The following is a 16,282-nucleotide window of genomic DNA, read 5'->3' as shown; positions in this document are numbered from 1 at the left end:
TGGCAGACATCACGGGATCCAAGGTCAACATCACCAAGGATAAGACACATTAACATCAGGTACTCCCTGACATGACATACCAAGGACACATCACTTCCGTGTTATTCCTCCCTAAAATGTATAACCATAATCCTATCTAATCATGAGAAAACATCAGACAGACTCATATTGGTGGCCGTTCTACAAAATAACAAATCAGTCCTCTTCAAATGTGCCAAGGTCAGGAAAGACGTCACAGACTGGAGAGGACCAGGGAGACATGAGAACTGAACGCAAGCTGGAGTCCTGGGTTAGATCCTAGAACTGACAAAATCTAAATTCTGTAATTTCAGTAAGCATTGTACAGAGGTTGATTTCTTAGTTTTGATACTTGTCCTTCGGGTAAGATGTCAACATTAGAGGAAGCTGGGCAAAGGGAGACAGGAACACTGTACTCTCCCTGGACTGCTGCTGTTGAGTGTAAAGTTAGCTCAACATACAAAATAAAAGAATGCTGACAAATGGCCTATGGGTGTGTTTAAGTGTGAGGACAAACAGTGAACTACAGTGAACATCTGGAAGACCTTCAGAGCGCTACCAGAGCAGGAAGCAGCAACAGAGAAAAGGATTTGGGAGCCAGAGAAGCTAAGAAAAACGATGAGATTCTGAGCTAAGGTGGCTTCGTGGGGGTGGGGCTGGCGGGCAGTGGTAAAAGCGCACTGACCTAGCACCTAGGGAGCCAGGCGCTTTTCTCAGTGCCCCACACATGCTACCTGATTGGGATGGGATGGGTTGACGCATTATATATGGGAGTACAGTGGTCAGAATTGGTGACTAACAGAATATGAGGGACAGGGGAGCAATCCAGAATGACTCCTAGGTTTCTAATCTGAGCAGCTGGCTATGGGGTCATAAAATCATTCATCAAGGTGAAAAATAGAATGGACTTGTGGGGCAAGTTGGTTACAAGGTGTGACATCCAGCTAGGCATGTTGGAAAGGCATGCCTTATATCACTTCAGAGAAAGCTGTTCTGGAGATAACTGCTCTCAAATCTGTATCATATAGTTAATGGCTAAAACTGTAGGAGTAGTTGTCATATACAGGGAGAAGATATGAAAGAAAAAGAGGAGGGCCAAGCATGGAAGATTGAGACATCCCCACCATTACAGGAAGAGTGTATGAAGACAGAGAAGTAGGTGTCAGAGGTGGAAGGTCCCAGGAAAACATGAGATCACAGGGACTACCAGGCCGGGAGCGGGGGAGGAGAGGTTCCGTGGTGACAAGTACCACAGCGTAAGAGGAGACAGAATTTGCATTGGTGCCCTTGGAAGGAAACGTGGAGTGGTGCCCAGCCTGTGCCTGGGAAGGGAATGATTAGTGAAGGGGAAGCAGACACAGTGAGTGCCAAACATGCTTTTGAGAAGCTCAGTCAGGAAAGAAGGCAGGCAGAAAAAGAGACAGAGCGAACTAAAGGTCAGAGGGGTCATGCAAAACTCTATCTCCAGACTGATCCCTCCCAGGGGCTCCTGGTGCATATTTTCAATTACAAACTGGTTCTTTCCACCTGGGTAGCCTGCCTGTAGCTTTTGAATGTGCTTGTGCAGCCTGAGATCCACAAAGGGTCTAAGCTTGAGGTGACAAAGCAGCATTGCCTTTTGCACACAGAGGTGGAGATCTGAACCAGTGGGATCTGCCTGTATCCCCGAGCCAGGCACTGAGGACTGGTGTGATGCTGGTTAGTTCCCCGGTGGTTCCCAGAGACAAGATTGCTTCCTGGCCATGTTCCACCCTTGTTTTGAAAGCCCAGTGTAGAACATTTCAAGATAGCTTGAGATCCTGGCTGGAAATTTGCTGAGGTGTTAAAAGCTACAGTGACTGAGAGACGCTCAGTGAGGCTCCAGGATCTTCTACATCTACATGTGCCAAAGCTTTTTCTTTTCCTCTCTGTATTCATTTGCATTTATAAGCCTTTAAATATTGTTACTCATTAACACTGATGTTTGAGTACCAAATCAGTTTAGCTTCCTGGAAATTACTAGATTTTATATAATTCATTCATTCAGTATACATCAATTAAGTACTAGGCAAACTGCTTGTCCTGGAGAAGACTGGATAAATAACAGACGGATAAATGAAGACACAGTTTTTGCCCTTGAGAAGCCCACATACATCCATATAAACAGCTACAACAACACGGAATGTCTTACCATAAAGGCCTGCATGTCCCGTGTGTGTATGTGTGTCTGTACCTGAGAGAACACTGAAGACTGCAGGACTGTTGCGTCTACATGTGACTGTGTTGTCACATGCAAGCATGGGAGCAGGCACATTGGATTGATTCTAGAGATTGGAAGGATCGAAATAGTGGTTTGCCTTGAGGACAGAGGAAGAAAGGCCTCAGAGCAGAAGGAATAAACAGCATGGGCAAAAGTACAGAGGTGTTAACGTGCATGACATATGTAATCACAGAGCATGGCACTCAGAGAAACAACGAAACCACCAGAGAAAATGGTGAAAGCAGTTTCTGGGCACTCATGGGGTGTCAGCGCTATTCCTAGCACTTTACACGGCACCAGCCATGTATGTGAGCAGCCAGAGGTGAAGCTGAAAAGACAACTCGGGGTCAGATAATGAAATGTTTGAGCGGCGTGTGAATGGCGGGCCTGGGCTCTGTCCCACAGGTAGCAGAGAGCAAGTAATGGCAAGATCAGACTTGCGATTTGAAAACGTTCCTCTGTGACATGCGTGGGGCATGGGTTGGAGGAGGTGAGATGGGAGGCAAAGGTGGGTTCAGAGTTCTTTCAATAGTTCAGACAAGTGAAAATGGCAGGAAGGGTGGATGCAGGAGAGCATCTTGAGCATAAAGGATGGGCCTTGGAGGAGTGATGAGGAAGAGGGGAGGAAAGAACTTCAGGAAAGTGGATGAGCCTGGGGTCAGGTGCTGAGGGGGCAGGAACAAGGGACATGGAGAACAGTGAGGCGAAGTGCGAAATCATTCAAGCCAGTTTGTCCTTTCAGCACTAAGATCACCCCTGGATTCTTTCTCTTCCCCATGGCCTCACATTTTCCCATGAACATCTGTGAACAGGGATACATACCTTTCCAGAGGCAGCACACCTACAGCCTCACATTGGCCAAGTGTCACAGGGACACATACTTGTACCCAGTGGAGAGAGGGCTATACAGAGGGGCACACACAGGTCCGCAGATCACAGAGACATGTACTCATGGCTATACACACACGTCTGTAGGTGACTGAGAAATGCAAACACATACACACCTCCATGCACATGTGAGTATACCTACTTGAGGCCACAAGTATATGCTTTTCTGGAGAGGGTGAGACACATTTTCCACCATACTGTGGAATCTTTTCATCTACCTAGGGGATGACCCTCTACTCAGGGAGGAGCCCCATCTTGTCATTGAGACTTTCCTTGTAATTTATTCACATAAACAGATTCTAAGAAGACACCTAAAGGTCCTGCCGGTCTGCTTTCCCTCATGCTACATGTTCACACCACACTGCAGGTGCACTGAGGTGACTGAGAACAGCGCCTTCTAACTGGGAGTAGGTGATCCATCCACTTGCATTTTGAAGACATCCAGGCAACGTTCAAAAAGCTTACATACCAAAAAGCTTCTGTAGGACTTGTCCATCATATAAATCTTCAGCTAGGTCTTTCACAATGATTCTTTCTCCAACCAACACATCATTAATCCAGTCAATTAATACCTACAGAGAGGGAATAACAGAAGAGTCATGGGCTACTTTCGTGTCACTAGCTTTCTTATCCCGGACTACTAAAATCTAAATGAGCATCAGGTTTTGACAGCAGTAGGACTATCCACATAACCCAGCATGTGGACAACTAGCTGTGACTGTGAGCCCCAGCGGCCCTGTTAATTTTCACGTGTAAGCCCTTCTGGTGCTGGTGGCCCCACTGTCCCTGCTCACATCTTCTGGCCCCTACCTTTCCTTAAGCTAAGGGCAGGCACCATTCACACAGGTCTGGCTGTGTGTGGCTCTCTACCAGGCAAAGGTACGGGCTTTAAACTGGGGGTGAAAGCTCAGCATTATACTAACTGATGTGTGGACCTCTGTGATCTATATGAATCTGTCTGTGACCAGCTAGTTACCTGCTCTGAGCCTCTGATTTCCTGCCTCTAAAACTGAGGATTAGGTAGTGTGGGCTTCAACCTGTAGTTGATAGGAAACTACACACAGGTTTTGAGCAGGAAGGAAAATGATGTATTTGGATCTGTATTCTGAATGAATCACTTGGGCATCCAGTGCCTTTCTGTCTCATTTTAAGTGCAGCTTGGTGAAACTGAAGAAAAACACAGGATGGGAAATCTGAACGGGGATAAAATGAACTTTTTTAAGGGGTGACCACCTGTCAGCCCCTGTGCCAAGTATATAATATTCCATTTAATCTCATTTATTTCAGATTGAATTCCACCTCCTCTGTGCAGCTGTGACCATAAACTGCTTGGCTTTTCTAAGACTCACTTTCCTCATCTGTAAAATGGGGATGATGCTAGATCCTATTGCCCACGGTGTTTCTGAGGGTCTTGAGAAGAGCAGTGAAGGGAACATGCCAACACTAAGAGCCTGGCAAATGTGAGCTTATTTGCACTAACTTCTCTGACACTTGTGACCAATGCCATTCTTTGGGCATTTGTCCCATTCTACTTTTGTTAAATTTAGATGTCCACCTACTGGACCATGAGCTGCCTGAGGACACAGCCCACCCTGACTTCATTCTCTCTGCAGTGGCTCATGTGGTGCCTACACAGAACAGGAGGTCCAGAGACACCTGTTGAGGCCAGGAGGCACCTGAAGCCCCTTGTAATTTTTTCTCACCTTCATCAGTTCTTGCAGCTTGGGGTCACTGCGCGAGTTTGGATCCACCATTGTTCGTACTTCATTCTCCTCTTGAAAAAGAAAAGGAAGTCAGTGGGGTTCCACTTGACAACATTAGGCTAAGCCAGAGAACAAGAGTCCCAATTACCCAGCATTGTGTCCTCAGGGTCCAGCTCGAAGGGGATGGGGCTGAGGGGTAGGTTGATGGCGTTCATGCCCTCCTCCTGAAGCTCGGATACTGCAATGAGATGGAAGCACACGGTTACAGCACACCCCACTGACGACAGAGGTGGAACATGAAACAAAACTACTGCTAGGTGGCAACTGTTACTGAGTCTGCAGTGGATTCCCCGCCTCTCCTTGCCGAAAGGATGGAACTGTCCCCATCATCTCATCACTTCTGTCACCTCACTTGGGCTCCCTGGGGTGATAGGGACGTCTTTGCCCCCTCTCACAAATGACCTTGGAACTAAATGGAGCAAGGTGGGCCCTGACGTCTGAAGTCTGCCTTTTGCCTCCTGCCTGCCCCCTCCCGCAAGGGCTTGCTGCCTGGTGAACAAGGTCTCCACACTGAGACCACATTTGTGCTGTACACCATTTCCAGCCTTGGCTCAACCCTCCTCCAACTCCTCTGCTGATTTGGTTTCCCTGAGTATTTTTCTGATTATCCTCCCTCCCTCCTTCACCCCACCCCAGCTGGGGCTGAGAGCGCTTCAGTTTGGCCTCTTCCCTTGGCTGTGGCCCAGCCCCTTCAGCTCTCAGAAGAACCTCACTTCCCTAGGCCCATTTCTTCAGCTGCACATAAAGATGTCGACTGGATGACCAGGAAGTTCTTTTACAGTTTTCCAATCCCAGAAACCTACAATTCCACTTTCCTTAAGAAAAACAAAAAGGGGTCAGTGACCACTAAAGACTTCCAGTCTGCTCTCTTCCACCCCCCACCCCCCATATGAAGTCTTGGTTCATAATAAAAAAATATTCCTGTCTCAAAAACCAGTTGTGTGATGGCCACTTGCTGAGTGCTGACCTTATATACCCCACCTACAAGCAGTGACTTAAAATCCCTTACCTCTATTCAATTCCAGTTAGGATAATTACTTTTCACAATTAAGCACAGAAAGACCATTTTCTCTGGAGGCACTGGTCACCAAAAGGTTCTCAAAGAGCTAGTATGGCAGCTGCAATGTCCCATCTTATATTTTTATTGACTCGGGCCTCACCAATGGCAATTTATTCTTGCAAGAACTCTTAAGCACAGGGCAGCTGCTTACAAAGAGTTCTTTCATATTAACAAACTCCCTGATGGTTGCAGTTGGACGGGAATGAGATTGCCTAACAAAGAGAGTGAAACAGCTCTACCCTAAAGACACACAACTTGCATTATGAAGCTGGTATTTAGTCCCATCGCCGTGGGCTCTTGACATTCATGTGGTGGATAACAGCCAGTCACCGTCTTGAATCTCCAAAGTCAAAGACACCCACTGCTCTCTATAATTCTCCTCATAAAATATAACTGAAACAATTAGGTGACACTTTCAATGCTTAAAGGATTCTGTAAGTATAGGATTGCATTTGCTTTCTAGTGAAGAACAATTCCTTCCTTAGACTTCTGTAATTTCTTTTAATATTCCTCCTAGGATAGCAGTTTGCTTTCTTTTCCAGGTTGTTTCTCACAAAGAGGCACAATTTCCATTACTTAGGAAGCAATGGGAATACAGTCACACTTACATGTGGGTGCAAGGCTGGGCTTACTGGCCACTGAAGAAAATAGCTCCTGCCCAGGATCTTCTCTATTTTGTGCCCCAGGTCTGTGCAGTCCAATATGCTAGTCATTAGCCACACGTGGCTATTAAAATTTAAATGAATTAAAAAAACAATTTCTTAGTTGCACCTATTACATTTCAAGTGTTCGATGGCCCACCTGTGGCTGATGGCTACCATACCAGACAGCAGCAAGGCAGATTTTCACCATCACAGGAAATTTGGTTGGATGGTGTCCCCTTATATCCAAATGCTGATGAGGTCCACATTTAAATCACCAGCCCTGGTCTGATCCCAAGCTCTAGGCTTACTCCATGTCTCCTCTTAGGTCTATTAATGGAGATCTCACATTTACACACCCAAAACACAACTCACGACTTTCAATACACTTACCCCCACCAGCAAGCACTAAAACAGGACCTGCCCTTCCCCTATTCTTACCTCCTTTGGTAAATGGCACCACCACTGATACACTTTTGGTTTAAGCCAAAATCTGAGGAATCACCCTTCTCCTTTTTCCTTACCTTTTCCATCCACTACATTAGCAATTTTTGTGGCCTTTACCCCCAAACCAGGGCCCAATTCCAGCCACTTCTCACCATGTCCACCACTACCATCCTGCTTTAGGCTGCCTTTGTCTTTCACCTGGATGACTAGACCACCTTCTAACTGGTCTACTGCTTTCTGAAGCATTTGCCACCTGTATCACAGTTAGGATGATATGTAAAGATGTAAATAGGATCATACATTTGTCCACCTGAAGCTTTCCCATCATACTCAGAATAAAACCCCAGTGATTGGTCCCTGCCTTCCTCCCATGTTTTATTTTTCCATAGCATTCAACATGATCTGAAATAATTATCATTTATACATCTGTTACCTATCTCCCCTGGCCAGAAAGTAAGCTGCAGGAAGACTGCCACTTTTTTGTTCACTATTAGATCCCCAAAGAGGAACCGGACTGCCTAGATCAAGTCCAGGGTCCCCCACTTACTATGTGGCCTTGGGGCAGTTCATTAACCACTTACACCTCAGTTTTCCCATCTGTAAAAAGGGAGTGATAATATTACTCACCTCCTAGGCTTGTTGAAAAGGCTGAATGAGCTAATTATGTAAAGCGGTTAGAAGAGTGCCTGATGCCTGGTAAGAACTATGTAAGTATGTGCTATTATGCTATGACTATTGCTACTTAAAACAATACCTTATGCATAATAAGCACTCAAGAGCTATTTGTTGAATAAATGAATAGTTGAATTGTTAAGACCTTTAACTGCACAGCTTGGGAGTTGAAGGAGAATTTGCTAAAGCAGTGTCTAGGATGTAAGAATTACAGTTCACCTTTAGGAAAACATAAAGGTACATTTTGGCTTGACCCCGTGTGTACATGTGTGTGTGCACATGTATGTGTTCACATCCTGTAAGGACAGAAAAGAAGCATCTGTCCCAAGACTGTTGCACAGCGAGAGCCAGTATGTGAATATAGAGATATTTATATCTCTAAAATAGGAATGCAATATTTGCAGCCAGGACTCCTAAAGGTGGGTCTGAACAGGCTCTCTTTGTACAGGTAGATCATTGTTAAAATGTTTTCAGATGAGAAATCCCCAGTCAGAAACATTCCCCTCTGCCCTGCCTATTTAATTCACTCACAGAGACATAACAAACCAGAGAAGAAAGGCTGAGATATGTTTGCAATTGGAAATGTTTTTTTCAGGAAATGATTTGGTACAGGAACATCATTCCCATCCCATTAACTGCTGACTCTGAGCCAACTGTTTGTAAAAGTGAATATGCAAACTGCCCAGTTCAGGCCTGGCCCCCGCCCCGTGGGGCCGCATTAGTGGCCATTTTCCCAAAACAGCCCTCCTGCTTTGGAGGTTTCATTTCTATTAAACCAGAGCAGGACCCAGCAGAAGCCCCTCGCCAATCCCTGCACTCTGAAGGAGAAAGAGCTGCAATTGAATTTCCTCAGCAGAGAATCTGAATATGATGTTTATCCCTTGAATCTCCTCTAACAATCTAAAACTAGGTCTGAGTGTGCAGCCCTCGGTGTCTCGCAGTGCCATTAGTCATAACTTAATAAACAGATTAAATGCCCAGCTGAAGGTCGGGCTTGGGAAAGCAGGGTGATTACCTCAACCCCTGACGTGCTCACCACAAGAAAGGGGGCTTTGGCTTTTCTGGGAAATGCAGGCTGACTCTGGGTCCAGCTGTGCAGCAGAAAAAAGTACATGGATGGGCTTTGGAGTTAGAACTGGATTTGAATCCTACTGCTATTTTTATCAGCTGTGGGACATTATGAAAGTGACTTAACCTCCCTAAAATTCGGTATAAAACAATTCTCTCTACCACAACTGTGTGGCTGACACAGCTAGTTTCCTGGCCAATATTTATTTTACTCTTTTCCTTCTTTCCACATTTTGTTCCAGCATGCACCCCTCGTTCATATGCCTCTAGGTGAGATCCTAATTGGTTTAAACCAATCATGGTAATCTCAATCCCTTTAGTCATAAATCTCAATGAGCTTTGAGAGGAAATTTCTGGAAGTTTCTAAGAAAAGTTGTCCTCCATTTTAAAGAGAGGATCAAGGAAGAGAAGTTATCTTTCCCTTAATTATTATTATATCATGATGCTATGCCTGGCTTTACTGCAGCCATTTTGTAGCCATGAGGTAAACTAGTCCTAGCACAAAGAAACAAATATGCTAAGGTTGGCAGAGAAGAAAAGAAAGGGGTTCTTGTTTATACTGTCAAGTCAGCATCCCTGGAGCTACCCTAGCTTTATATGTCCTGTTATAAGAGATATGATAAATTCCCTTATTGTTAAAGCCAGCTCAATTTGCATTTTCTGGGGCATGGAGCCTGAACTCAACTGATACAGGGGACACCAGGATTATAAAGTTGATGGATGAATAGAGTAGGTCTGCAACAAATGGTAATTTTTCTTTCCTATTTTCCATGAGAAACAATAGCTATAGGTATCTCTTACACTCCAGAATTATGTACAGGGACTCAAAAAATACCACAGGAAAAACAAGTATGGAGAGAAGAATGCACAGAGATTTCTAAAAGTATGAGAGGGTCTATCTATGAAAGCCAGTTACTTTATACATTCAACTATTAAACATTACTGGGCACCTTCTGTGAAGCATTGGGAATATGGGTTTGGGGATTTGACATGGGTCTGCCTCAGTCTGCTCACAGGTGTTGAGAGAGGTACATAAACACAATGTGCAGGATATGTAACTACAGGACTGTAGGAGCTCAGATAGAATGAAGCTAACTTCAGATGGAAGACTGGGAAGGACACTCAGAAAGGGAGACATTTGAGCTGGATTTTGAAGAACATAAATTTCATTCAACACAGGTGCCACACAAAAGGCACCTTTTGTATAAACAGCAAGGTATGAAAAAATAGGATAGGTGCTGAGAGAGTAGGGACTATGTCTGAGCCCTGGGATGGCAGGGGGCCTTCAGGAGAAATGGGGGTAAGGAACAGAGGGGCAAATAAGTAGGTGAGTCCCAGAGTGTCAAGGGTTATGAACTCATCTGTTCCCCAGCACTCCATGTGTCTACAGACAAACACAAGCAAACAAACCATACCAAGGGAAGACAAGAGACCAGCCAGGATGTTCCTTCTCCTTCAGTGCAGGTGGGTCCCCATGAGATATGGAGGCTGGTCTAGATCCTTATCAGGACTAGATGTTTAATTTCTTGTCCTTTTGAAAACTACTAAAGCATCCTTAATTTCTAAATGGCGCAGGGTCCCCACAGAAGTTCTTGGTGGCCAGAGACTGGTGACTAGGGAGAACTAGCTTGACCACTGTCTGGGCAGTGAGTCCCAACAATTCTTCTCTCTTGTGAAAAATCAAGCTGAGAGAACATCTATCAAAAACTGCAGCAAACATCATACTTAATGGTGAAAAACTGGATGCCTTTCCCCTAAGACAGGGAACAAGGCAAAGATGTCTCCTCGCACCATGCCTATTTAAAAACATCCTAAAAATGCTACTAGTATGATAACACGAGAAAAGGAAATAAAAGGTATACAGACTGGGAAGGAAGATATAAAACCACCTTTGTTTTGTAGATGACATAACTGTCTATGGAGAAAATCCCAAAGAACTGATGAAAACAAAATGGAACAAAAACTACAGATTCTTAGAACTAACAAGCCATTATAGTAAGGTTGTAGGATGCAAGGTAAATATACGAACATCAATAGCTTTCCTATATGCCAACAATGAATGATTTGAAATTCACTTATATTAATTTGGAATTTGAAATAAAAAACAATATTATTTATAATAACACCAAAAATGAAATACCTAAGTATAAATCTAACAAACTATGTACAGGATTGTTATGTAGAAAATTACAACATTATGCTGAAAGAAATCAAAGAAAATTTGGATGAGGAGCCATTCAGTGTTCATGGATTAGAAAATAGTATTGTTATAGTATAAATTCTTCTTCTCAACTTCATCTGTAGATTCCACATAATCCCACTCAAATTCACAGCAAGATATTCTGTGGGTATCAACAAACTGATTAAAAAACTTACACAAAAAGGCCAAAGACCCAGACAAGCCAATACAATATTGAAGAAGAATGACAACATTGGAGGACTCACACTACCAGACTTTAATACTACTATAAAGCTATAGTAGTAATTGAGACAGAATAGACACATAGATCAATGAAACAGAATAGAGAACTCAAAAACACAGATCCAGACAAATACAGTCAACTGATTTTTTTTATTAAGGTAAAATTGATATACACTCTATGAAGGTTTCACATGAAACAATGTAGTTACTACATTTACCCATATTATCAAGTCCCGACCCATACCCCAATGCAGTCACTGTCCATCAGTGTAGCAAGTTGTCAGAGATCCACTATGTCCCTTCACTGTGATACACTGTTATCCCCGTGATCCCTCACACCATGTGTACTAAACATAATACCCCTCAATCCCCTTCTCCTTCCCTCCCCACCCGCCCTCCCACACCCCTCCCCTTTGGTAACCACTAGTTCATTCTTGGAGTCTCTGAGTCTGCTGCTATTTTGTTCCTTCAGTTTTGCTTCATTATTATACTCCACAAATGAGGGAAATCATTTGGCATTTGTCTTTCTCCACCTGGCTTATTTCACTGAGCATAATGTCCTACAGCTCCATCCATGTTCTTACAAATGGTAGGATCTGTTTCTTTCTTATGGCCGAATAGTATTCCATTGTGTATATGTACCACATCTTCTTTATCCATTCATCTACTGATGGACACTTAGGTTGCTTCCATATCTTGGCTATTGTAAAAAGTGCTGTGATAAACATAGGGGTGCATATGTCTTTTTGAACCTGAGAAGTTGTATTCTTCAGGTAAACTCCAAGGAGTGGGATTCCCGGGTCAAACGGTATTTCTATTTTTAGTTTTTTGAGGAACCTCCATATTGCTTTCCACAATGGTTGCAACTGCTTACATTCCCACCAGCAGTGTAGGAGGGTTCCCCTTTCTCCGCGTCCTCACCAGCATTTGTTGTTCTTAGTCTTTTCGATGCTGGCCATCCTTACTGGTGTGAGGTGATATCTCATTGTGGTTTTAATTTGCATATCCCTGATGATTAGTGATGTGGAGCATCTTTTCATGGGTCTATTGGCCATCTGAATTTCTTCTTTGGAGAATTGTCTCTTCATATCCTCTGCCCATTTGTTAATTGTGTTATTTTCTTTTTGGGTGTTGAGGCATGCAAGTTCTTTATATAATTTGGATGTTAACTCCTTGTCAGATATGTCATTCACAAATACATTCTCCCATACTGTAGGATGCCTTTTTGTTTTGTTGATGGTGTCCTTTGCCGTACAGAAACTTTTTAGTTTGATGTACTCCCATGAGTTCATTTTGGCTTTTGTTTTCCTTGCTTGAGGAGATGCATTCAGGAAGAAATTGCTCATGCTTATATTCAGGAGATGTTTGCTTATGTTGTCTTCTAAGAGTTTTATGGTTTCATGACTTACATTCAAGTCTTTAATACATTTTGAGTTTACTTTTGTGTATGGGGTTAACAGGTAATCCAGTTTCATACTCTTGCATGTAGCTGTCCAGTTTTGCCAACACCAGCTATTGAAGAGGTTGTCATTTCCCCATTGTATATCCATAGCTCCTGTATCATATATTGCTCCTTGACCATGTATTGTTGGGTGTATATCAGGTGTCTCTAGTCTATCCATTGGTCTATGAGTCTGTTCTTGTGCCAGTACCAAATTGTCTTGATTACTGTGGCTTTGTAGTAGAGCTTGAAGTTGGGGAGGGTAATGCCCCCAGCTTTATTCTTCCTTCTCAGAATTGCTTTGGCTATTAGAAGTCTTTTGTGGTTCTATATGAATTTTAGAATGATTTCCTCTAGTTTGTTGAAGAATGCTGTTGGTATTTTGATAGGAATTGCACTGAATCTACAGATTGCTTTAGGAAGGATGGCCATATTGACAATATTAATTCTTCCTATCCATGAGCATGGGATGAGTTTCCATTTATTGGTATCTTCTTTAATTTCTCTTAAGAGTGTCTTGTAGTTTTCAGGGTATATGTCTTTCACTTCCTTGGCTAGGTTTATTCCTAGGTATTTAACTCTTTTTGATACAACTGTGAATGGAATTGTTTTCCTGATTTCTCTCTCTGCTAGTTCATTGTTAGTGTATAGGAATGCCACAGATTTCTGTGTATTGGTTTTGTATCCTGCAACTTTGCTGAATTCAGATATTAGATCTAGTAGTTTTGGAGTGGATTCTTTAGGGATTTTTACATACAATATCATGTCATCTGCAAACAGGGACAGTTTAACTTCTTCCTTGCCAGTCTGGATGCCTTTTATTTCTTTGTGTTGTCTGATTGCCGTGGCTAGGACCTCCAGTACTATGTTGAATAGAAGTAGGAGAGTGGGATCCTTGTCTTGTTCCCAATCTTAAAGGAAAGGCTTTCAGCTTCTCGCTGTTAAGTATAATGTTGGCTGTAGGTTTGTCATATATGGCCTTTATTATGTTGAGGTACTTGCCCTCTATACCCACTTTGTTGAGAGTTTTTAATCACGAATAGATGTTGAATTTTGTCAAATGCTTTTTCAGCATCTATGGAGATGATCATGTGGTTTTTGTCCTTCTTTTTGTTGATGTGGTGGATGATGTTGATGGATTTTCGAATGTTGTACCGTCCTTGCATCCCTGGGATGAATCCCACTTGATCATGGTGTATGATCCTCTTAATGTATTTTTGAATTCAGATTGCTAATATTTTGTTGAGTATTTTTGCATCTATGTTCATCAGGGATATTGGTCTGTAGTTTCCTTTTTTTGTGGTGTCTTTGCCTGGTTTTGGTATTAGAGTGATGCTGACCTCAGAGAATGAGTTTGGAGGTATTCCCTCTTACTCTTTGGAATACTTTAAGGAGAATGGGTATTAGGTCTTCACTAAACATTTGATAAAATTCAGCGGTGAAGCCATCTGGTCCAGGTGTTTTGTTCTTAGGTAGTTTTTTGATTACCAGTTCAATTTCATTGCTGGTAATTGGTCTGTTCAGATTTTCTGTTTCTTCCTTGGTCAGCCTTGGAAGATTGTATTTTTCTATAAAGTTGTCCATTTCTTCTAGGTTATCCAGTTTGTTAGCATATAATTTTTCATAGTATTCTCTAATAATTATTTATATTTCAGTGGTGTCTGTAGTGATTTTTCCTTTCTTATTTCTGATTCTGTTTATGTGTGTAGACTCTCTTTTTTTCTTGGTAAGTCTCTCTGGGGGTTTATCTATTTTGTTTATTTTCTAGAAGAACCAGCTCTTGCTTTCATTGATTCTTTCTATTGTTTTATTCTTCTTGATTTTATTTATTTCTGCTCTAATCTTTATTATGTCCCTCCTTCTACTGACTTTGGGCCTCATTTGTTCTTCTTTTTCTAGTTTCATTAATTGTGAGTTTAGACTGCTTATATGGGATTGTTCTTCTCTCCTGAGGTAGGCCTATATTGCAATATACTTTCCTCTTAGCACGTCCTTGGCTTACAGTCAACTGATCTTTCACAAGGCACAAAGGCAATTCAATACAGATAGGATAGTCTTAGCAACAAATGGTCCTAGAACAACTGGACATCTATATGCAAAAAAAAGAATCTTGACACAGCCCATACACTTTCCACAAAACTTAACTCAAAATGATCACAGACCTAAAATTTAAAACACAATACTATGAAATATCTAGGAAAAAAACCTAGGAGAAAATCTAGGTGACATAGAGTTTGGCAATGAGTTTTTACATACAACACCAAAAGGGCAACCATGAGAGAAAAATTAATAAGCTGGACTTCACTAACATTTCTATTCTACAAAATATATTAAGAGAATGAAAAGATAAGCCTGGGAGAAAATATTTGCAAAACACATACTGGATAAAAGATTTATATGTAAAATATACAAAGAACTTTAGAAACTGAACAATAAGAAAACAAACAACCCAACTACACAATGGGCAAGAGATGGAAACAGACACATCATCTGTATACCTTTTATTTCCTTTTCTTGTGTTATCATACTAGTAGAATTTTTAGGAGGATTTTGAATAGGCACTGTGAGAGGAGATATCTCTGCTGCTGGACATTTATTCATTGTTCAGCCAGGCACATGGTTCAGCTGCCCTTTGATTGCTGGTAAGCACAGGTGGAGATGGACACACCATTGGCTGGCTTCAGGCAGTGCAAACAATCTGAACTGAAACATTGGTGGGGTCTCAAGAAAGCCAAGAGAATTTAAACACTGCACAGGCACAGAGAGTCCAGGGAAACAGTACATTACTCTTCTTTATCTTTTGCTTTAGATTTATGTCTTTAGATTAAGAACCAGATCATTCCTTTGGTTTTAAAAGTCTTCTCCTACATAAGCTGAAAGTGGTATGGATGTGCCATCTGGGAGTTTATAAAGGAAAATGCCAGGCCATTGTGCGTGCATGTGTGTGCATGTGTATGTCCCTGTGCCCTGAGCACCTGTAACAGCCTCAGGGAGACCACAGAACTTGATCTGGTAGGCTGGCCAATTACATGGAAGTATGGGTACAGTGAGAGACCCAGGACAGCCAGGGTGGGCAGGCACTGTTTATCTCTTGTTTGTAAACACATATGGGCATCTCTGCTGCCAGGGCTGGGCCAGGAGCTATGAATACAAAGATAAATAATTACTCCCCTCTTTGATCAGCGGGTTCCTGAAGGGCAGTTATCTGGAGTGTTCTCGGAGCCCAGCACAATGCCAGACACAAGATAAACAATAAGTGCTCAGAGGATGCTTTAGCTGAGGGCAGAGGGGAGACTCATACACAAATTGCAGTATAATAGGAAAAGGTCCTCACACATTTCTGACCCAAGTCCTGAGAGTGTCGGGGGAGCGGCAGAGGAGTGTGTGGGAGCTGCTGAGGCCACTGGAGGGCCAGTAGGGCCCCAGGACCCGGTGCAGCCTTTGAACCTCACTTGCTTTCATCTTTGTGTATCTCCTGAGTCAATCTTCCTTTTCTCATTTCATTCTGTGTAGCTCTTTGACTACAAAGAGTATCTATATCCTTCTTATTTATTAATCCTGAACAGCCAGTCATTTATTTTTGCAGCAGCTCAATGCTGCTTAAAAAGTACCACATCCCTTAC

The 16,282-nt window shown here is 42.6% G+C and overlaps 1 protein-coding gene across 3 annotated transcripts in view; it reads right to left on the bottom strand.

Moving 5' to 3' along the window:
- PARVA (parvin alpha) overlaps positions 1-16,282 on the bottom strand; it is a 150,339-nt gene that overhangs the window by 57,240 nt on the left and 76,817 nt on the right. For all 3 annotated transcript variants that reach the window (XM_073216215.1, XM_073216214.1, XM_073216216.1), the window contains 3 exons: positions 4,997-5,086; positions 4,849-4,919; positions 3,615-3,717 (listed from right to left, as the gene is read on the bottom strand). In XM_073216215.1, coding sequence (XP_073072316.1) covers positions 3,615-3,717; positions 4,849-4,919; positions 4,997-5,086 — 264 coding nt within the window. The remainder of the gene's footprint in view (positions 1-3,614; positions 3,718-4,848; positions 4,920-4,996; positions 5,087-16,282) is intronic.

The sequence above is a fragment of the Manis javanica genome, chromosome 11 (genome assembly GCF_040802235.1).
Source record: "Manis javanica isolate MJ-LG chromosome 11, MJ_LKY, whole genome shotgun sequence".
In the NCBI taxonomy this organism is placed as follows: domain Eukaryota; kingdom Metazoa; phylum Chordata; class Mammalia; order Pholidota; family Manidae; genus Manis; species Manis javanica.
This window is presented reverse-complemented; position numbering and strand designations above follow the sequence as displayed.